The 24277-nt window shown below is 39.6% G+C and overlaps 1 protein-coding gene across 7 annotated transcripts in view; it reads right to left on the bottom strand.

The window, feature by feature from the left end:
* Positions 1-809: 809 nt before the first annotated feature.
* The window catches only part of JADE2 (jade family PHD finger 2), a 210094-nt gene continuing 186626 nt past the window's right edge, over positions 810-24277 (bottom strand). For all 7 annotated transcript variants that reach the window (XM_081935167.1, XM_081935164.1, XM_081935168.1 and 4 more), the window contains exons 11-12: positions 10969-11097; positions 810-7003 (exon numbers count right to left, since the gene is read on the bottom strand). In XM_081935167.1, coding sequence (XP_081791293.1) covers positions 6111-7003; positions 10969-11097 — 1022 coding nt within the window. In that variant the 3' untranslated portion in view covers positions 810-6110. The remainder of the gene's footprint in view (positions 7004-10968; positions 11098-24277) is intronic.

Raw genomic sequence — 24277 nt, 5'->3', positions numbered from 1 at the left:
GTCTTTCGAGACATCCGTTTCTGTTCCTAAACTATTGAAAAGCAGCTCATATCACATTCTGCAGCTTTTTTGTCCTTTAATTGAACTATGGCACACTCACGGCCACACAATTAAGAAACTAACATTGAACGATATCCTGATAAAAATAATTCATATTTAATACAATACAATAGTAGAGTTGGAAGGGACCTTGGAGGTCTTCTAGTCCAACCCCCTGCCTAGGCAGGAAACCCTATACCGTTTCAGACAAATAGCTATCCAACATCTTCTTAAAGACTTCCAGTGTTGGGGCATTCACAACTTCTGGAGGCAAGCTGTTCCACTGATTAATTGTTCTCACTGTCAGGAAATTCCTCCTCAGTTCTAAATTGCTTCTCTCCTTGATTAGTTTCCACCCATTGCTTCTTGTTCTACCCTCAGGTGCTTTGGAGAATAGTTTGACTCCCTCTTCTTTGTGGCAACCTCTGAGATATTGGAATAATGCTATCATGTCTCCCCTAGTCCTTCTTTCTCTTAAGCTAAACATACCCAGTTCCTGCAACCGTTCTTCATATGTTTTAGACTCCAGGCCCCTAATCATCTTTGTTGCTCTTCTCTGCACTCTTTCTAGAGTCTCCACATCTTTTTTCATATATTTATATATATGAAATATATATATATATATATGAATATATATATTCATATATATTTTCATATATTTCATATATTCATCTTAAAGTCTTGTGGACACTTGAGGACATATTAAAGGAGGGTTTCCTTTAATACTGAGTTAACCTGGGCTGCTAAATATTTTAACATTCAGATCAAGATACACAGAAAACACATTTTTATTGACTGCATTTGCTAACACATTGAAGAATGCAAAGATATTTCTTTTTCCATAAGCAAATGGGCCATGGTCCCAATGTGTATTAAAGCATACACTAAATCGAAACATGATGAAAATTATGGCAGACAGACCTATTCCAAGGCAACACAAACAGCATGCATAATACAGCTTTCACACAGAACAACCTTGATACATTATATTGCTTTAAGGATTAACTAACATGGAAAATGTACAAAAAGGAGAAATAGGTTTTGCATTAATGAAAAATACATTTTTTTCTCTACAAAGGAATTTCTAATACAAGAAAATAAATATTGCAACATAAGCCAAAAATAATTTAAAATTGCTCTTTTCAATATATTTTCAATATTTCTCTTTTATATTAACAAATGGCACATCACTTTCTTTGAAACGAAGAAAACAGGCGGCTTTTGCCTCCTGTGACATTCATATTGTTTCCTGTAACTGATACAGAGTGGGCCTGTATTATGTCAGTGTGGAATGGACCAAAGTGTGCAAGAGATTCCTTAAAGAACAACCAAATTGCCACACCCATTTAGTAACAGGAAAGGGAGCCTTGTGACAGGTTGCAAGAACAGGCAGGAATGGATTTTACCCTTCCACCCCACTCTTTGGGGAGAAATGGCTAAGTCTCCACTGTGCTTTGAGGAAAAGCACTGCCAAACCTTTGTTTCTTAATAAGGCTGACAAAATAACTATCAACAAAAGATTCAAAATAGACCACAAAACTCCTGTTTCCAAAAATCGAAGGTGAAATTTGAGTGTATTTGAGCATTTCCTAAAACTGGACTCTAAGACATTCCATTTAAATCTAAGGTTTCAAAAACAATGTTTGATCCTTATTAATGAACACAAAAATGAGCTTTACTATAACCATATTAATACATAATCATGATGCTAACAGGATTCACCCTTTACAGTGCAAATGTCAATGCCTGAAGTTCACACATTATTGGATTAAAGACCTTTATGTAATAAAATAGACCATTTATGCTCCCCCCCCCGTTCATTTCAAAATACATTTATAATGCATCAAAAATATTTTTCACATACAATTCCTTTTTCCTTTATGCAAATCTCTCTAGCTTCTACAAGAAAAGAGGCAGGTGCTAAGTAGCAAAGGAAGATTGGCATTCTCCTTAAAAGGGTTTTGACGAATATGCACATAGCTGTCAACTGAGCAGGAGCTAACAGAGACACTACTGGAAACAACACAAAAGAACAGATTTTAAGTAATTCAGAGCTGGATCTTAACCGTGACAAAACAACCGCTTTGTGCGATGAGCAACTCCCTTTGACAGCTAGTTGTATATATCAAGCCTCAAATACTAGAGAAGACTTTGATTTAACCATCTGGAGCATTTCACTGTGTTTATTCCACCACACGGCAACACTATTATTGGGGGCACAAACAAAATGAAAACATAAAATGGGCCCGCTGGCATCCATTGAGGGCCTTCGGAGTGGGTAGTTTGGATTTGGAAGCAAGCTACTGTATGTGCCTTAAAACCTGTACCTGCTTAAGGCACTCACTCCAACCCTTTAAGCTCCCTCTTGACAAATGGGGCCTGGCGCTGCCCACTTTTGGACTGAAACCTTCAGCACGTTTCCCTAAGTGAGGGCAGCCGCTGAACTAACGGAAGTTGTGCCCTCCTCCATATTACATTGCAGCAGCTGGCAGAGGGCTTATTCTTTAATCCCATAGACTGAAACCGAGTCCAAGGCACTTACTGGACTTCACTGTAGCTACCTTGGCAACTTTAAAGAGGTGTGGACTACAACTCCCAGAATAACCTCTTTACAACTGCCAAAGTTGAGAAACATTTCTATAGGGACACTGTGAACTCTAGTGAGCATTATTTAGTCTGAGCATATTATTTCTTTTTTTAAAAAAAAAAATCCAAATCCATTTTCCTCAGTATTTGCAAAAAATACGTACACTTTACGAACCCAGCCTTGTCGAGTTCTGTCATTCAGAGAAAGAAAGAACATACACACTTCCCCATAAGGTTTCAACAATTGAAGTGTGCATGCAGATTTTTACCAATTCGTGCTATGTGCCTGAAATGCTTCGTAATGCACAATGTAAGAGGTGGAAAACTGCAAAGGAATCAGTGAAAACTCTTCTATTTGCTGACAGAAGCCCCTGTGGAGTCAAACCACTTCTGTGAGGAGAAAGGCAATTAAAGTTATTAGGAAAAAGTGGGTTCCTGTTTCTTTGTGAAATCTTCGGTATCCTTTTTCTCACGTACAGTTTTATTCTCTATGCAACAAAACCCACTGTAGCCTTGTAAACGTTTGCTCTCTGCAAAAAAACATGATAGCTATATGATGAGCGTATCATATAGAAAGGCTGTACTCCCAATACTCCATTCGACTCACTGAAGTCCCACGTGAATACGGGCTGTCTTGTTCCCTCCAGTTTTAAGGAAGACTGTAAGTCGGCAACATTCAATGAGATTTTTGTGATACATTTATCTATCTATCTATCTATCTATCTATCTATCTATCTATCTATCTATCTATCATCTATCTATCTATCTATCTATCTATCTATCTATCTATCTATCATCTATCGTATCTCACTGTTAAGATTGCACTGGAGAATCTGGACCATGGTAAAGTAATAATTATTTTTGCATTTTCTTTTTTAAAAAATGGTTTCATAATAGAATCTTATTCACAGTAAAAAAAAATGGAGTGTTCCATCCTTCTATACATCATCTAAATAAAGAGAGGTGTTGCTTTAGTTTGGTTGTTCTTTAAAGTTTACCCCTTTTGCTGTCCTGTATTGAGTGAGCAAGCAAGTAATGCAGTAGCTAGCAAATGAAGCTGCATACAGCAAGATTTCTGGATTTTTTTTTCCTCTGTTTTTAAAGCAATAGTTGAACTGAAGCACACGGAAGCAAGATCCATTAAAGGCAGCATATTGATTATTTGTATGACATAACTAGGATATTGTAGCTAAAGTCTAGCAAGCCTGATAAGATAAAACTAAGTCCTATTTACTGTATTTAACATTATCTGAACATACCAAGCCTTGAAGATGGAACAAAATTTACTTGCCAATCCATATGTTAGGCTACTAATATTGAACTGTTCCATTTTGGTCAATGATTTGAAAAAATAGTTTTGCAATCATATATCAGTAAAACACTGTCGTGTATTTGGCAACTGATTTTGGTTTCTTTCCAGAATAGAGATTCTCTAAATTATAGCTCAACTGGAATAGTATTAAGGACTTCAGAAGACTGGTAAAAATAATGTGACTTTCAAAAAAAAAAAAAAAAAGAATTGCCAAGTATATGGAATTGGAGAACCAAAAAAAAAAAAAAAAACCACCAAAAACCAACAATATTGCTCTTACTGCAGTGAACAAGTAACATCAGAAATCACAATGGTGGAAGGTGGTTCAAATGATGAAAGCATCATCTTCAGCAAGCGTGCAAAGTGGGTCATGAATACGGATTTAGTCCTTTAGTTACTCAACAGCTTTTGCTCATAGTAAGTTTCTGGTTTCTGGCTGTGCTATTTTTACTATATTCTTTGGCATCCATAAAATAATTTCACAGATTCATCAGAATTACAAGATGCTTTTTCCCCCCCGTTTGAAAGTGTCCCAGTGTGCATATGTAAGGGTATGTATAAATGTGCGTATACCACATACACACATATACACACACACACACGTATTCAAAGTTACCTACCATCAGCAAAAATGTTTAGTGAACTTCACTTGTCTTTTTATTTTACTTCCCTGAGCTTACACTGGGGCCACTCCCATCAAGCCTGTAGCAAACTCAAAACTTTGACTGTGTAACCTTTGAAGCCAAAATTGAATCAATAGTGTAACGAAGTGCAAACTTGGAGATCTGTATGACTCATGTCACATCAGCTTTTAAACAACGTTTAAGGCTTATTAGAAACATCTGATGTACAGTATTACTGAAATATTTAGAATGCTGACTTCTGTGAATCACCCTCTTAGGATGTGCTGATGGCTCACTAACAAATTTTTACTTTGAATGGAAAGGAAATAAAGGGAAAAAGCCATCAATGTAATTAGTGTTTATAAAAACAAATGAGATGGGAAAGGAAATGTTTCAATGATGCTGCCTCTTCAACCAAGTGACTGCTACTGTAGCAGCTCCTAAAGATATGAGCAGAGATTTATTGAGTTATCATGAAAACACAGACACAAGTTCTTTGAAGCGATTTGAATAATTCCCCCTCTGAGTAATTGAAACATTTCTTCTTCTGATCTTTGCTTAGCCCATACTAGGCTACTTTTAACCTGAGGAAATTATGGGGAATGGCTCTAACAAGCAAAGGTTTAGGTTTTACCAATGAGTAGTATAAATAATACCCCAAATTAATCTGGAAAGATACTGACAGGGAACAGAGCAGCTTTAGCGTGGATCTGTAATTTCTATCTACTGAGAGCTTTGGATGGGTCTTCGTAGAGCTGCTCGGCTGATAATTTGAGTGATAAAGAGTTAAATCTTGGTTCTTGCTTCCTGGATGGACCCTAATTGAACTAAAGAGGTGAGGGAGAAGAAGGGGGGGGGGACAGTTTAGTAGACCATAAATACAATGTTGTATTCCTCTACCCATTAAGTGCTTTCTTCAAATAAGCCTGTTGTGCTTCTTTAAAAAAAAAGAATCGCTTATTTTACTTCATACTTGCACACGCAAACATACACACTGGCAAACCCTGCACATGTGTACATTCATGTGCAGGTGCACAGACACACACACATACCTATAAACATCTATTTTCACTATTCCACGTCCTATGGATATAGTTGTATCCATAGTAGTATTCTCCTTCTGAAACCATCTGGCAGATCATGAAATCAATTTGCTTAAGTAATGCCCATAAAACTGTCATCCCTGCATGAACAACAGATGCTGGCAATCTCAGATCTCCTCATTAAAATATCCTGAGATGTCCTGCTTGCTCCCAGAAAACGGATGTCCTTAATAATGTGTATGCTTGCATTCTATGTAACCAAGATATACATGTGCCAAGGGTTAACTGCTGTGACTGTATAGAAGTCTAAATTGGTGAAGCCTGGCGCTGTTTCTCAAGCATATAGAGAGAGGAAACAACAGTGCTCTTTTCTGAATTATATATACAAATGAAAAATAAAGTAACAAACCAAAACCCTTTTTTATGATACCAGTTGAAATTGGACATGGCAGTTTTAACTGGATTTAGGCCTCACAAAGCTGTCATGACTGGCGTCTCAGAGGTACATTAAGATGCCAAAATGCTCATTCTGAAACTATCCTCGTTTCCTGAATCTAACTGGCTGTGGTGCCCTCTGCCACTTCCAGATTCTGTGTCAGAGTCACTCATTTCTGCATCTGAAAAGTAGCCATCAGTCTCATTGTCAAAAGGATGCAAGCTAACCTTTGATCTTTCATTTTCTGGAGGTCCATGAAGCATTTCAGGGGTCTTGTTCTGTGACCTTTGAGTCCCTTTGCCTTCTTTCGGTAATTTGAACCTCACCACTGTTTTCAGACTACCGACTGAATCAGGCACTTGAACCAGAGAGTTAGGATCTGTTGGGGTGTATTTCATGACATCCTCATCATGGTTTAGGTTATTTATGAGACTGGGGGATGCTTGAGAATCATTTGCTTTTGGAAGAGGAAGTGCAGGATGAGAAGAGCCCTTCTTAGATGTCTTTTTCACTTCACATGCCCCTTTGCGCTCTGAGTGTAGTTTGTCCATACTTTTCTCTGCCTTGCCATTTCTTAAATCATGGGATAAAGATTTTGTGGTGTTATTTGCCAAATAGCTGCTGTTAGTCCATTTGTTTGAATCCTCTTCTTGATGTCTTTTAAAGAGGGCATTTAAGCCATTTCTTGCTGTTTTTTTCTTAGTGTGTGTTCGATGTTTACTTTTAGTTTTCTTAGTTGTGTCACTCTGTTTCAATGGGGACTTCAAGGAATGATCCATCATGAAACTTAGTAAGGTCTCTTCGTCTTGTAAAAGTTCCTCAGAAAGGCCTGGAGTGGTGGTTTCATGATGGCCGTTGTTCAAGGACCACCCACTCATTGCCATGTTCTCTGTGGTGATCTGTACAGATTGAGCCAACCAGCTGTTGAAGAAGGTCCCAGCAATGGGAAAGGAAGTTGACAAGCCTATTGCAAGAATGGGTAGAAACACAGAATGTGTTAAGATCAGTCATTATTTTTTTTACAACTCATTATAAATTCAAACACTGTCTAATAATCAGATTACAAGAAACCATTTCAATAATGGAAGAATATCTGAATCACAGGCAGAAACTACTTTGTGAATAGCCACAGTCCCCATGGTCACTCTATTTTCTCAACGTAATTTTCCTTTTGCCTCACTGTCAAATGCAGGTAATCCTTGATTTACAACGGTTTGTTTAGTGACCATTTGAAGTTACAAGGGCACTGAAAAAGGGGAGTTATGACCATTTTGTAGCATCCCCGTGGACACATGATCAAAATTCAGGTGCTTGGCAACTGACTCATATTTATGACGGCTGCAGTATCAGGGGGTAACGTGACCAATGTTTTCAACTGTCTGACCCGCAAAGTCAATGGGGAAGCCCGATTCACCAAACAACCGTGTCACCATCTTAATAACTGCAGTGATTCAATTAACAACCGTGGCAAGAAAGGTTGCAAAACGGGGCAAAATTCACTTAACAAATGTCTCGCTTAGCAACAGAAACATTGGGCTCAATTGTGGTCATAAGTCGAGGACTACCCTTTCCAGTGTTATATTCTTACCGTAATAATATCCAGTGCACCCTTTTTGATATTGTTTTTTTAACCATGAATATATGAGATAAAAATTGCCGGCATGAGTAATAATTAAAGGGCTGGAATCCATAAAAGTTTATACCACAAGAGATTTGCTAGTTTTTAAGTCACAACGAAACTCCAGCAGGCTTCCTGCTCTTCAGAAATGGAAACCCCCGAATAGCAGTTTTGGATGAATCAAATTATACATGAGAACGAAAGGATATTTCAAATAAACAAGCGATTTCACTTACAGGGCAAGGATAGGGAACAGGCAATTCTGGCAGAAAGTATCCCATAAATTGGACACCCTGCCAGAAAAAGAGCACTTTCCACAAAGGGTGCTTGTTTTACTTCAGATAGTAGTGACACCTGAAGATAGTTTCTAAAGAAGATCTTGGTGGCTCTTATGATGCTTTGAAGAATAGGTCTCAAACTGTGGAAGGTTTTAAAGATGACCATCAGTAAAACCAAACTAAAAATACACGAGGAGCCACTGTAATAGTTGTGAAATGCTCATGCAGTACCTGGGCTCTATTAATAGCATGGCAGAGTGTTTACATTTGAAGCTTCCAAACTGCTGCTGGAATTCTGTGCATTTCCACAGACTAATCTGGAGGCTACAGAGTGTGGATCGCTATGAAAATGCTGTTTCTCTAAACCAGGGCTGCCAAACTCCCGGCCCATGGGTCGGATGAGTCACGCATTGGCCACGCCCATGTCCAGTTTAACCAAGGGTTAAAAAGTCCCAGTACGTCATGTGACGCCACCATGACGATGTGTGTTTGACAACCCTGCTCTAAACCATCCACAGCAACAGATCCGGCATGATGAGGTTCTCCATCAGTGGACATCAGAGCAGAATTGGGGATCCCCTCTAGCTTACATGCTCAAAGTAAAGCCAACCTTTCCTTCTGTGCAATAGTCTTTCCAAATAGTGGTTTACCTACAGCAAGTTAAGATTTGGACTGAGGTCATAAGACACACTCTCCACTCATACATCATTCATGGTAGGTAGGGTGAGTTTACATCTCACTGCTTGCTTTGCCGTTCTCCTCTTCTTTTCTAGAACTTTGGGAATATTTTCACCCTTCCCTCACTTCTCCAAGTGTATGGAAGCCAAAGCTTTCCAGAGCTACACTTTCCTATAGCTTTCATCAGTGAGAAAGCGGAAGAGGGAGTGAAATCTAGAAAATGGAATTTCTCTTTAAGATAGCCTTTGCATTTTGAAGCAGTACCTCCCTGGAGGTAGGCTTGTCTTTTACCCTTCCCAATGGGTAAAACTGTTTCCATGGGAGTCATATGCTCCCAGCAGGGTGAAATTCAATTTTTTTTTACTACCAGTTTTGTGGGCGTGGCAGGGGAAGGATACTGCAAAATCTCTATTCCCACCCCACTCTAGGGAAAAGGATAAGTGGTAGGTTCTGGATCCCGTCGCAACCAATACTCTGCAATGGGGCCGGGTGCCCACCGTGGGCACACGTGCTGTGCAGCATGCGCATCCACCGCCCTGCGATGCTCCAGTTGCTCGGCGGAGGTTGCATAGGCGCCGTATGCTGAATACGTGTGCACAAATGGCCCAGTTGGCTTTAAAGCATGTAAGGAACGCAGACGGGCGGGTGGGCCCACCAAAACACCGTTCCGGTATGGTGGCAACTGTTCCCACCACTGGGAAGGATACTGAAAATCTCTATTCCCACTCTACTCCAGGGGAAGGATACTGCAAAATCCCCATTCCCACCCCACCCTGGGGCGAGCCAGAGGTGGCATTTGCCAGTTCTCTGAACTACTCAAAATGTATACTACTGGTTCTCCAGAACCTGTCAGAACCTGCTGAATTTCACCCCTGGCTCCCAGTGATTTTGAAGAAATAGTCCTTGATACGGATTAGGTTAGTTGATGGGGCTTTGCAAGGGAAACAAAGTTCTGGTCCCTATTACCATCATCTGACACCCTATTACAACAATCCAAACCCATTTTAAGGAGCAACCCGTTTCTGTTTAAAGTCATGTGCAACTGCATCCAGAAATGGAATATTACCCCCGATAGATGAACCATACTCTAATATCATCTCCACCACTGAACAGTCTATTGGTACCTGTGCAGCCTTTTCTCAATCACCGTTTGATGCTGCTGGTTTAGCCCTTCTAAATATAATATTCTCAAAAATAAAAGAACGGATGATACCGTTAAAGAAAATAATGGAAAAAAGGATAAAATTCTATAGCATTTCAGCATACATGGATTCTACCGTTAACAGTGGTCCGTGAAATCTGGACTCAAGTAACTCTACAGAATGATTCTAATCCTTAAATTGAGAGTCTGTTCAAAACAACATTTAAGTGCATGGAGAGTTGCTGAGAAGTAAAATCAAAATAATCTTCAATTCCTGGTCCTTCTCTAGCATCAGCCATTCAGTCACCCACCAGGATAAAGGAGCACACTGTGTATATTTTTTACCAAATGGATGCTGCTGGAGAGAGGGAGGGTCCATAACAGTGAATGTGGCCAATCTGAAACACACAGTTTTTTTGTCCTTTCCATCAATCCCACAAAATCATGCCTTTTCTTCCCATGCCCCATGTTCTTTTCTCTGGATACATGAGTTCCAAAATCAACATAGCTTGATTTTGCGGAAGTAGAAAATAAAATAAAATGCAGAAAATAAAAGCAGAAGTCCACTGCTTTTATTTTCTAAGGCTCCATGATGGGCTATGTGGAATCCAGACACATTGTTTATAAGAAAAGGTAACAAGATATAAAAAGTAAGCAAATAAAATGGAAGTTAAGTAGTGCAGAGAGTCTGGCAAGTGCAAGGGACATATATCCCCATGCGCACCGATGCCTGCATACCATGAAGTCTATCCCAGCGTAGCAGCAACTGTGATGGTTTTTGTGTCATAACCTAAATGACCCAATTAAACAGCTGCATCCAAGAATATCTATAGTGGGACAGCCATTATATACTTGAGCACTCTGCCCAGAGGAATGCCACCTGCAGTTTGCAAAATACACAATATTGCCAAAAGTATTCGCTCACCCATCCAAATAATCAGACTCAGTTGTGAGCGAATACTTTTGGCAATATAGTGTATTGTGCCCTATATATTTGATTCATACAAACTAGTATGAATGCAAAACTGAGGAAAAAACGCATCTCCTGTTTTTCAAAAATTTACCCTGTACGGCTAAAACGAATGTGCGCCGAAAGTGAAATGAATATGAAAATATACTTATCATTTATTTCTCAGAAAATATTTTGAGTATTTATAACCTCATCATCTAAAGCCTTGATAGGTTACAAATGTATATTTTGAAACTAAACTTACCCAGCTGTCCCAGTACTAACTCATTCCCTGATTTTCTCTTTTCTTTCTTCTCAGGACTGCTTTTCCTATCATCTTTTCCTTTTCTCTTTGGGTCACTTCTCCTTCCTTTTGTTCTCTTTTCAGCTTGCTCTGTTCAAATAAAAAAAAAAAAACACAGAATGAATCAATAACACAATAAAGGTCCAGGTGCCATCAAGTTGGTGCTGGCTTACTGACCACACAGATCTTGTCCATGAATCTGTCCCTAACCTGTTAACACAAGGAACAGCGAAGTAAAATGCATTAAAAAAACAACAGCCATGGGGAGACTTCATAACCTGAGAAGCCACTGCTTATTTTATTAATTTAGAACACTGGCTTCTTTCATGTTCTTCAAAACATATTATGGTGAATTACAATCTGTAAAATATACCAGATAAAATAGTAAAATATGTCAACAATTTTAAACATACAGTAATGTATCCAATTAGAGAGCCAGTTTGGAGTAGTGGTTAAGGCATCAGATTAGAAACCAGTAGACTTTAAATTCTAGTCCTGCCTTGAACACAAAGTCAGATGGGTGACCTCGGGCCAGTCATACGCTCTCAGCCCTAGGAAGAAGACAATGGCAAACCACTTTCAAAAAACCTTGCTAAAAAAACCACAGGGACTAGTCTAGGTAGTCACAAGGAGTCAACGATGATTCCAAGATAGCAAATGAAAATTAAAATGTGAAATGGCACAGATACAGTGAGGCGCAGCTCACAAAAGCTATGCTTTTTAATAAAAGCACATAGTCTGAAAAGATGCTACCAAAGACCTGATTTTACAAAACTACCCCAGGAAGAAAAAAATGGAATCAGGCTCAGAATTCCAGAATGTGAAACTATTACAAAAACCAGGTCTTCACCAGGCACTGAGAGGGAGGTAATAAGAGCACCAACTTGATCACCAAGGGAAGGGCACACTATAGCTAGGGACCACAAAAAAGCCTACTCTCATCCTGGGTCACAACACACCCAACTATGGAATCCCTAAGAGGGTCTTGCTTTAAAGCTGTTAACCTTCAGGTATGTGGCAAAGTGCTTCCATAAGTGTCAATATTCTAAACCTTTAAGTACTTTGAACATCACTAAAAATGTAGAGGTCAGACTAGTGATGTATAGGCATTAATTTTAAGATTGGGATTATGTCTGAAAAAGATATTGATAGCAGCTTTGCTGCCACACTGTATACCAATGACAGGTTCTGTGTTATCCTTAAGAGCAAATACATATCTAGTATGATAAAGGAATCCAGAAGTGAGATTGCAAGCATGGCTTATGGATTGTTATCCAGGCCATCCTTGAACAGGATATGCATCCTTAATTGAGTATTACTATCATATTTTTATATGAAGCAGTGCCCTCGTAATCGATCAATCAATCTACCTATTTACTTCTTTATGACAACTTTGTTTACTAGATTCTTTGTAGAAGGAATGGCAGAACCTGGGGTGGAGTCAAAAGAGGAATCGGCTTAGAGTCTCTATATAGCCACAAATAGACTAAGACCAATCCCTTAAATTTTGTGGACCCTTATCTAACGCCAAGATAATGCTGACCATTAGTGGAGTAGATTAATATCAGAGAGGAAAGATCAGGACCACATGTGAAGTTCCAATTAAGACTGATTTATTACTAATCATGCCTATGCACCAGAATCAATCCCATTAGATAATCAAAACTACCTTGGTGTTAAGCAGCGGTTCTCAAATAGTGGGGCACGCCCCCCTGGGGGGCGCGAGGCTCCGTAAAGGGGGGCGCGAAGGCTCCCTTTCCATCTGGGTGCAACGGCGGCGGCGTGGGCGAGGCATAATATATCCCGCCTGGAAGTGGCAGCACTTCGGACTGTGGATTTTCATTGGAGCCGCGGGCTGGAGCTGTGCAAGAAGCTTGCTCGGGCGGGGGTGGGAGGGAGGGAAGCATGGCTGTCCCAGGCTTCCCTCCCTCCCCCCCCCCCAGCAGACTTTTTGCACAGCTCCAGCCCGCGGCTCTGATGAGTCTCTGAGCAGTCCCCAGCGCTGCCACTTCAAGCCGGGATATATTCTGCCATGCCCTCGGCGGCGTCTTTATGCAGGTAGCTCGCCTCCCCGCCAGCAGCTCCACCGCCAGCATTCCGTCTGGAAGCGGAAGCGCAACAGCCGCTGTTGGGGAAGGGACAAAGGGGCGGCGGTCGCCCGATCTTGCCACCGCCACCCCTTCGCCCCTGGTAACGGCGACTGTTGTGCTGCTGCTTCCAGCTGGGATGCTGGAGGAGCTGCTGGCAGGGAGGGAGGGAAGAAAGGGAGGAGGGAGTAAGGATAGACAAGCAAGAGGGAAAGAGGAAAGAAGGCAAGCAGGCAGGAAGGAGGCAGAAGGAAGGGGGGAAGAATGGAACTGGAAGGGAGGCAGGGAAGGAGGGAGGGAGAAAGGAAGGATAGGAGGATAGGGAAAGAGGAAAGAAGGCAGGCAGGCAGGGGAAAGAGGAAGGAGGGAACTGGAAGGGAGGCAGGAAGGAAGGGAAGGAGGAAGGGAGGGTGGAAGGAAGGATAGACAAGCAAGAAGGAAAGAGGAAAGAAGGCAAGCAGGCAGGAAGGAGGCAGAAGGAAGGAGGGAAGAATGGAACTGGAAGGGAGGCAGGGAAGGAGGGAGGGAGAAAGGAAGGATAGGAGGATAGGGAAAGAGGAAAGAAGGCAGGCAGGCAGGGGGAAAGAGGAAGGAGGGAACTGGAAGGGAGGCAGGAAGGAAGGGAAGGAGGAAGGGAGGGTGGAAGGAAGGATAGACAAGTAAGAGGGAAAGAGGAAAGAAAGCATGTGACTACGGTGGGAGACGAGGAAAGACCGGTGTGCTATGTTATGCAGAGGTGTACTTATAACAATTTTATAGACAAATTATACTATTTACAGTCGCGCGGGGAGGGGGGCGCGAAATGTTTTCTTCTTCCTAGGGGGGGCATGACAGAAAATAATTGAGAAGCACTGGTGTTAAGTAAGGGTCAACGGAATTCAAGAAGGATTGGACTTCAGCCCATTTGTGGTTCCCTATAGACTTTTGGCTGATTCTTCTTTTGACTCCACCCCCAGTTTTTTCCACTCCTTCTCCTATTGTCTTATTATTTAAATTAATTAAGACCATTAGGTGAACTATCTGAAATAAACACAATAATCCTATTTTACATTCTGGTGGTTCTTCTTGGCTGTGATTCTGAAGACATTATACAGACTATGTACATTTATATTTGGGTCAATAAAGCATCATAGATTTTGCAAGAGCATATCATGTAGTTATCCCTTCTATAAGGCTATAGTTCCATTTCAACGTTTCCACATTTGCAGTATAATCTTAGAATATACTGTAGTTAATCATTTACTGAACAGGAATTTGAGATTATGAAGTTAAAAAAAGATGCAAAGGTAGCAAAATTCCAAAATGCATTATGTGGAATCGTGCCAGATGGGACCATGGTCCAATGATAAAGTATATGCTTCACCCACGTACAATAACATATTTAACCTTGGACATCCACTGCTCGCAACTGATGTAAAAGATCTTTGCTGATAGACTTCTAGCAGTTTTCTAAATTTTCACTAGCTTTGACTCCTTCATGTTGGAGGTCAAATATTTTGTTGGCAATTAAATTTGTAAAACAAGTTTATGAGGATAACATTGGTAGCCATTTAAACACACATTTTCTGGACCAAAGTTTAGTAAGGGTTGCACACGAGCACATTTATTATTCTTATATCCTGCTACACTGCCTGAACGGGGCCCCTTAGGGCATCCTACAATATTAAATTACAAAACAATTAAAATCCAATTTTAAATGGTCACAAAATATCAATAAATGCTTAGCAATTAATTTAAAATAGCAGCCTAATAAATCTACAGGGCAACACTAAGCAGCAGAGCAATAAAACCAGTCAGTTTAAAATTAAATCTGTCCTGCTCTTCAACTACCTGCTTCAGTAGAAACATTTGGCTATTTTTTTTGGATGGGGATGCAATTGTGACTTCCAGGCTTCCTCAAGGAGGAAATTTCAGAAGTTATGAGAGTCAGGCCAGGCCTACACTTCCATTTTGTCCTTGTGAAAAGTATCTTGGAGTTCCCACTGGCTTCTCTAACTCCATTGGATGATTGCTCGTCTTCTGGCTGCTCTCTCAAGCCATCTGCCCTTACAAGCAATAGTAATTAGGTCTGCTATCCCCAACCTCACAAATAACCACAACAGAGCCCAACATATCTGTTGATAAGTTGTCAAGTGAATTTTGTCCCATTTTATAATTTTTTTATAACTATTTTATAATAGTTATTAAGTGAATCACAGCAGTTGTTAAGTTAGTAACACGGTTGTTAAATGAATCTGGCTTCCTCACTGACTGCTTGTCAGAACGTTGCAAAAGACAATCACATGAACCCAGGATACTTTATGCAACCGTCAGAAAGACTGGTCAGTTGCCAAGCATCTGAATTTTGATCATGTGACCATAAGTATGCTGCAGCAGTCATCTGTGTGAAAAAAAATGTCACTTTTTTCAGTGCCCTTGTAACTTCAAATGGTCATTAAATAAATTGTTTTAAGTTGAGGACTACCTGTACTTTTAGCTCATTGCTAATTCTTATTTAATTGCAAAGGGCGCATAAGGAAGATGCTTAGAAAATAGAGTGCGAACTTTCGTAAGGAATCTGTATTATGGCCCAAACTGATATTAGAAAAACAAACGTGTCTATCTGATTCTATTCTCGATGGATAGCTTTTTCCCTGGATTATAAACCTCTTACTGGGAGTGCAAACATGTTGTGGTTTTGTCTCTTTTATCCCAAGAGGTCTTGATGTAATGCTAGACAGCAGTTTATAAAGCACCCACTTATTCCTAAACCTCCAGAATGGGCTGCTATCCCAACCAGAATACTGGATTTAAGTACTATTGGCTTAAAGCAATTAGGCTTTTGTTGCAGCCAGTTAATAAACTACTATTATTCTTTTAATAGAGGATTTATATTTGCAGGTTTGCCAATCAAAGATTTTTCTCACAATTACTGAATTGATTTCCAGGAAGAAAAGCAAAGCAGAATTGATGTTTGCTCAGTTCCTGCCAACAAACTGGAGAAGGGCAGACACATTTTTCACTTGACTTAACAAATAAAATATATGGCTTTGTTTAGTGCTTCCCAACAACAATATCAACGCTAGACTTTTTGAAAAAGAAGCCTGTCAAAAGGAACAGCTGCATTTCAAAGCTTGACAACTAGAGGGTTGTTTTTCAGTTCACAGAAGATAGATAGGGGAAAAGCAGCTTTCAAGCGGGCAACCTTTCCAGCTTTAGGAGACATCGCCTGCCTATAAGATTATTCATCAGCCACACAATCGTCCAGCAAATTCAGCTTGTCCATTAATGTGCCAAATACATTATGCCAAGAGTTGTACATTAACTAAGATGTATGCAGCAATTAATAAACCTGTACTAGATCCATGATAAAGGAGGAATAGGTCTTCCCTCTGTGCAGGAGAAAAACCAAGAGCAAGGCAACTTGGGTTAATCTGAACAACTGAACAGGAAAGCAAGCCAAACCATGTAACTACAGGGAGTCCTTGACTTACAACCATTCGCTTAAGTGACCGTTTGAAATTACAATAGCACTGAAAAATGTCACTTACAACCAGTCATCACACCAACCACCAATGCAGTAATCAAAATTGGCATGTTATTTACAATGGTTGCAGCATCCTGGGGTCACCTGATTGCCATTTATGACTGTTCCAGCTAGCTTCTGGCAAGCAAAATCAATAGGGAAAGCTGGATTTGTTTAATGACTGCATGATTCGCTTTGTGACAGCTATAATGATTTGCTTAACAACTGTGGCAAAAAAAGATCATAAAATTGAGCACTACCCATTAAACAATCACCCGGCTTAACAATGGAAATTCTGATATCAATTGTAGTCATAAGTTGAGAGCTACGCACCTATAAACCAAAAGGAAACTTAAGAATATTGAAAGCAAGGATGTTCAGCTTCAAAGCCTATGAGCATCAATTAGGCTTGAATTTCTTCACAATGCCACTCATAGGGCTATAATTCACATTGTAACTCATTGCAGAGAGGAGAGTGATTCTGCAACTATAATAAAAAGCAAAGCTCGCCTTTCTGTGTTCCCCTAGATAAGGGGAATAAGGAATAAGTGAAGTACTGCAAGTAACGTATGGTATAAAATGTTTCTTATTTATTTAATAATTATTAATCAAATTTATATAGCCTCCCATCTCGTAAAGGGAACTCTGCACAGTACACAACAGATAAAAGTCACAGATAAAAAAAATTCAGAGATACAGTATATAAAGAATATAAAAATCACATTAACAGTAAATATTATAAAAAAATGGAGATGCCAACTCTTTTAGTCTACTGAATTCCATTAGAAAAGATGCTTTATCAAAAACTGCTGGCAGTCAAAATGGTTGATACGAAGCCTGTAATTTCTGATCTAGGCTCTAACGAGGGCAAGACTTGGATGTTGTAGTGGTTTTGTTTTTTCAAGTAAGGTAGCTGAGAGCTAAACTGGACAAAGTGGACAATCTAATAATGCCTGTAACATTGTCAAGGGACATGGAGGCTGATTCAGTGGCACTGGAGGAGAGGAAAATGTTTCTACTCTCTGATCCATTTCCTGAGCATAATTACCCCTTAAATCTGTTATTTGTCCCATTACAGAAATGTATACATGCAGGCTGATTACACCCAAAGTCTCTCTGGAAACAGAGCTGGGAAAACAGTAGCTCTGGAGTGAAGCAATTTTCATTAGGAAAGGGCATGGGAAAAAGGGTTAATGATCTGGATTGCTCCTTCTTCCTCTGGCCTCCTATGCTTATTTGCCAGCCCTTAGAAGCAGAACATTCAATAATGGATCTGTGTTTTCTTATCTGCTTTGGTTCTGAATCATCTTGGTAATATAAAAGTAACAAAATAAGAAATATGGAGCAGAGTGCGCTGAAACCAGCCATATTTTCCATCTTTCTCTCTAGGGCAGCCTGGGATTGATGGATGGGTATTTATAAACCCAAACATCTGGAGGGATCCATGATGGAAAAGGCTACTTTCTGGTTTACAGATGACATATCCCCCAGCCTGTAACAAAGATGAAGAGTGAAATACACCACTCAGAAACTGAGAAGCAAAACAATACATTTTCCAATCACTCTCAGAGGAAAACAACATTTAATCATCCTGCTAGTCCCAACCTTCTGTGCAGACCACTGAAGAGCCATACGCATGAAGATCAGTCCTGGCTCTATGTGGCATGTCACGCAGTGCATCTGATGTTTTTGAAGGAAAGCAGACTCAGCAACCTACAAGGCTCATGAAGCAATTTTTGCCACAATTCATGGATTGGTACATCATACAATATTCCATGAAAAAGTGGGTATTTTTTAGATACCTTTATAAATGTTTCCAACAAGAAAAAAAGTATTTACTGGAACATTTTGATTCAATAAATATATTAGCTGTGATAGTAACACTCCAGGAAGAGTATGTTTCAGGATTTATTCCAATTTTTAAAGCTTTCTGAGAAGAGGCTTAAAAAATTCTCATTTTTCAAAACTGATGAAAAACAAACAGGTAAAATATATGCCCTATGTCTTCCAATCTGTCCATATCTTTTTCAAGGGAGGAACTTTCTTTTCCTTTTCTTGGAAAATCTTCCTAAACTTCTGCTAAATAAAATGTTGAAGCAGAAGGGCCAAATAGGATGAAATCCCAAGACGCAATATTTTTTCCCCAACTGCATAGGCTGCTGATATTTCTGGATTCAGTTCAAATCCTAAAAATCCTTACGGCTCTAAGCAACTTTGGTTCAAAATATCCTAAGACATGTTTGCACTCAAATGAACCAACCTGAACTCTGAGACTACCTGGAAAGCATCTAATTCATAGTTGTTCCCACATATAAAAATTCCTGGTGTTGGGAAATAAATTATATTTTGTGACTATAAAGTTATACTATTTAGATTTCCATAACTCTGTTTCACAAGCCAAATATTCAAAGAAACCACAAGTGCCATAAAAAAAGTTCGTTTTAAACACATTTCCAAGAAAACAATCTGTTTTGGACAAAAAGAACTGCTGCATTTCAAAATGCATTTCAAAAGAGCAGCATTTAAGTTCCATGTATACTTTCAACTTATTTAATAGTCCTGTAACCAATGTCAATAGAGAATTATATGAAAAAAATAAAACTGGCAAGAGTTATTTGCCCAATGATATTCTGAACAGAAAATAAGACTAAAAATAATTCGCATCGACTTATCTAGCATATAATAAAGCACGAAGACAAGTTTGAATAAAATACTTCTCTGTGATAGAGCAAAAACATTGAATCTGATTTGAACTCTACAATTTATAATTGCAAAAACAGTTTTAAAATGCTTCTGTCCGATTATAGAAGGTGAGATCAGCAGGCGGCTTAAATCTTAAATGCCAAGTTTATGCTTCAAAGTCACAGAAGGTGGAAACACATACGGTAGGTGGTCTTGAAAAAGATATTTGGGTTGTAGTTGATTACTACTGGAAGGGGAGACACCTTGGGAATTCCCAGGCTGCTGCAGGAAGGCTCAGGAAGAAGATAATAGCAAAAGTACCACTTGACTTAACAGGAACAACAACAAAACATTTCCAGGAGAATGTGTGCTTCTCCCACACCTTTCTTTTGTGGATGTCTATTCCCGAGGCTATCAATCACGTCTCAACTTCAGCTCAGACAGAAAATGAAACTGAAAGTCCAGTCAGCTCAACCTCTCTTTTGGCAAATATGAACCATTGGCTGCCCCCCCCCCACACGACACCTGCACTGCAGAACCTGGTTCATTATATAAACCCAGCATGGAAGCTGCTATGTGAATCACACGTGTGGCTGCAACATTCTTCCTGACTGTTTATTCTGGCAGAAATAACTACTAGGAGAATTTTTTTCCTTATGCATACTTACAGTAATGGACTTTTAATCTAATTGAGACTTATGCATAATATAATATGTCTGAAAGCACAGGGGCACTACCGTATCTTACACAACCAATACTTTCATTCACTTACATACTCTATTGTGTGAATTCTGTGAAACACGCAAACACCGAATCAAATCAGTAGAGGTGGAAGAGTCAGAGGTTGTAAATACTACATGCTAAAGCATAGTTAACAGGATAGCAATAGCTATGATTATCCAACATACCAACTACAACTTTCCACATAATGACTTAATGATATACTTTTAAGACATGGCCTTTTTTGTTTGATTCTGGCTTAGCCACATTATGGTATATAAGCACTCGTTTATGGTCTACCATGTCACAGACTGGATAAGGATTTTCTGACTACTGGATGCTCAGTTATCCAGAGCAGACGAAGTAGAAAAAAAGGTCGCTACGAAATGCCCATATCTTTGAGAAGGAGAAAGCTATATGTAGTTAAATTATCCCTTGTCCCCAGAGGTCCAATTAATGCCAAGGGTAATTACTGTGAATGGGTTCTTTTCATTATGACTGTAGACAGAGTGGATACTTTAAAGATCTTTATTATGTTTCAAGATATCCCCAATACAAGCTTGTAGCCTTCTTTTCTCCACTGTCTGTTGTAAACACAGTTTATTCTGGATAATTTGAATAGGATTAATATCCAAGTAATAATCCTCGGGCTTTTAACATTTTCTGGCCATGTAAGTTCTCCAATGGTAATGCAAGTTCAATCCTTGCCTCCTATTAGTGTTACTTGCCTACTGTGGGGGTTGGTATAATCTTGCCTTGTTTGTACCAGTTGTGAAGTGGGGTTGCTGCCAAGCTCCAGACCCAACTCTAAGTGAGCTCTAAGCAAGAGGGATGCTGAGCATTAAATTGAATTTCTAGCAGTCTTTCAAACAGGGTTGTTCTTGCTTGTTATCACTCTTGTCCTGGCAGCTGGATATTTCAATAAGCTTAAAGCAGTAGCAATTGGTGCTACTAAAGCTGGCCGTGTGACACTTCTATTTCTTCTGCTCAAGTCCTCCATTCTCTTCTGTTTACCCACATTTTCCCCTCGGATGGATGGGTCAAAGTGGATTAAGCTGGCCAATTATGAACACAGAGACATCCTTGATAAGGCAAAGGTGAGATTAAACTAGCCTTCTATAGGTGCAGGGTTATGTCCTCAGTATGGTCAGCCAGGCAAGTGCAGTTTTCCTAGTATTTCCTGGTTGCATTTTACCAATATACGACAGAGAGGGGCCATAAGGCTGGCAGCAGTTCTACCAGTTGTACAGTTTCAGTCCAACCCTTTTAAGTGTGGAGGGGTCAATGAGGTAGAAGCTTTTAGTGCCAAATGCACTCCTTTTTCTTTCTCCCAACTATAAGGATATTTTAGTTGTCCGACAGTTTTCATAACTTTATTTAATTCATAGAACACTGGACTCCCATTGAACAAAAGAGTAAAGTAATAAAAACAAATCAAAGCAAGCAAGCAAACAAAAAAAAAGTTCCATAATCCCTCTCTCCTCAAGGCTTATATAACCGGTTCTTCAATAGTTTCCTGAATAACCTAAGGGTGTGTGCTATATGATTCCCTGGGAGAGATCACTCTAGAGGGCAACAGAGTAGGCATGCTTTCTGAGCCCTGCTATATGACATTCTTTAATTGATGAGGACAGAGTGGAACCCCCTTTCCCCACTGCTGGCTAGGGATACCCACATATACCTGAACTTAAGTGATCTCCAAGACAGCCAGGCCCTACGCCAGGAGTGTCAAACTCAAGTCCCAGGCCAGATCTGGCCTGTGGGGTGCTTAGATCTGGCCTGCTGGGCCATCCTAGAAACAGCAAAGGACCGGCCCGCGGTGCCTCTGCGAACAAAAATGCAGCTCAGGACGGTGTTGTGCAGCCCTCTCCGGCTACATTTTCAGCTGTAAAGGCCTGCAAAAGGGCATACTGAATGACTTTGAGGACCAGAAGGAAGAACTGCTCAGGTAATGATCAGACAGCTTGGCCTTGAGGCCATTCCAAGAGTCTAATTTGAGTAAATGTCTCAGATAGGTACCTCCCTAATTTGTATGAAGATAAAGTGCAAAGGGGAGGGGGAAGCACACTCAGACTTGCAAGATGTACTATAGATATTGTATAGATGTTCTAATAAAAGTAGTTTTAGATTGATATGTTTTTTTTTAGCCTGGTCTACCTTACAGGACTAATAGGACCAACTGTAGTCTTCTAATGGTCTTCAGGGACAGTCCCAAGTGTAGGTGGTCCTCATTTATGACCATTAGCTTAACAGCCATTCAAAGTTATGGTGGTACTGAAAAAAGTGACTTATGACTGGTCTTCACATTGTAATAATGACCGTCATGGCCTCCTGAAGACCTTGAATTCTTGTCCTCACCCCCTCCATCTAAGTACCTTTGGTCTGTCATTTATTCTCAGCCCTCTCAGATACTGATAAACCACATCCAAAAAATCCAGCCAAGAAAATAGATTTTTCCAAATATTGCCAGAAATCAAACATGTTTTGAAGGTAGAAGAGGCAAAGCTGAATGAACAGGTCAGCAATTTACTGCAACCAGTCAGAAATTCTGTTCAATTATGGCTTGTTTTTAGCGGATATTCAACAAAACGCTTCTTCTATTCTCCCATTAGCTGTCATGGCTCACCACTGATGCTGATCTTTTAAACAATTATCATCTCTTTTTGAAAGCCAAGCTGCACTGAAGTCAAGCCTTCATTAAGAAAAGGATAGGATTGAAGTTCATCTGCTGAATTCTTAAACAGATGGCATCGTACTAACTTATCAACAGATTGCACTTTTTATTTTAAAAGGTTAAATTGTAAGTTTGTATTATAGATTTGTCTTGAATTTTTATATTTACAAAGAGTGTGCATTAAATTGAGTATACTGGTGACAATCCACGCATGAACATGATATTTTCATCACCCTCAGTGACAACCCTCCAGTGCTCCCTTGTAAAAGGAAAACAAGAGCAACCATGCAAACAATTGTTTTCCTTCAAAAGTACTTCAATGCTACTTCACACACAAGAGCAGAAATGAGTCGTCCAATCAGACATTGTTATAAACAGGACTGAATGGATATAAGACAGCATAGAACAACTTATAACATTCACATTAGCTCTGAAGTTTAACAAATTCTGGGTTACAGGTAGTTCTCAGTTACCAATGGTAATTGAGACTGGAAACTGTGCCGCTCACATAATTGTAAGGTGAAACTTCATGTGACTGTGCCAACGTACAACCACAATTCTGGTTGCCATTTTTAGGTGAATCCCGCACAGACACAGTATCCCACAAATTATCGCCATTTGCACTCTCCGGCCACCTTTGCTTGTTGGAAGCTGGCAATTAAGGTCGCAAATGGAGGTCACACAACGGCGGGACCACAATGTTACAACTGCCAGCTGCTTTCCAAGTGCACAAATCACAATTATGAGACTATGGAAAGACTGAGGGCTACAATGACAAATAATTGTTGTAAGTCCTTCTTGTTCAGCATCATCGTAACTTCAAAAGGTCACCAAACGAGTGGACATTAAGCAAGGTCTGTCTGTCTGTCCATCATCTAAGTGAAGAAATATTTACATAACTTACTGTTATGAGCATCTTTTTTAATAAGAAAAGTAAACACTTTCTGGCAAGTTTTATTAAATGCGTAAGTTTATGATTCTTTTTTGGCAGAAAGGTCTACCTATATATCTAGTTCCTGACAACACAGTAAACAATAAGGCTGTGAAATGCAAGCAGTAAGGCTGTGACATTTCCATGTGTAATCCCCAGCGCTTACAAGATAAGAATAGAATAACCCATTCACAGCTGTAATCACTCTGACAACATTGTCTTTCTAGCTGTACCAGTCTAATTTAACAGTTTTAAGAGGTGTCAGATGTTCTTATCATGGGTACATTTGGGATATAAACAGAAATGTCACAGTGCTATAGTTGTACTTTCGCATTTCATAATGTTTTGGCCCCAGTTTCTCATTCTCAGCCCATAATTCAGAATTAACTGTATTCCAGAGAAGCACACGTTACAAAGATACCACAAGAATAACAGTTGCTTTTCCTGTAGGACTATATATTTATCATCAAAATATCATTTTTTATGATGTTACAATCTTGAAGATAGTGACTCTGAAGATCTCATTGTTACAAAATACTATGCAAATTTCAAATTTGTATAACTATCAATTGATTGAAACCCAGATATTTTTTTCAGTGCTCAAACTTCTAAGATCAAATTTCAGCACTGAATGTAATCCAGGCAGTCCTAAAGAATCCCGAACCATGTGA

This window comes from Natrix helvetica (genome assembly GCF_964273705.1).
Source record: "Natrix helvetica genome assembly, chromosome: 1".
NCBI classification, from domain to species: domain Eukaryota; kingdom Metazoa; phylum Chordata; class Lepidosauria; order Squamata; family Natricidae; genus Natrix; species Natrix helvetica.
The sequence above is the reverse complement of the archived record's forward strand: the minus strand, read 5'-3'. Positions and strand labels throughout refer to the sequence as shown.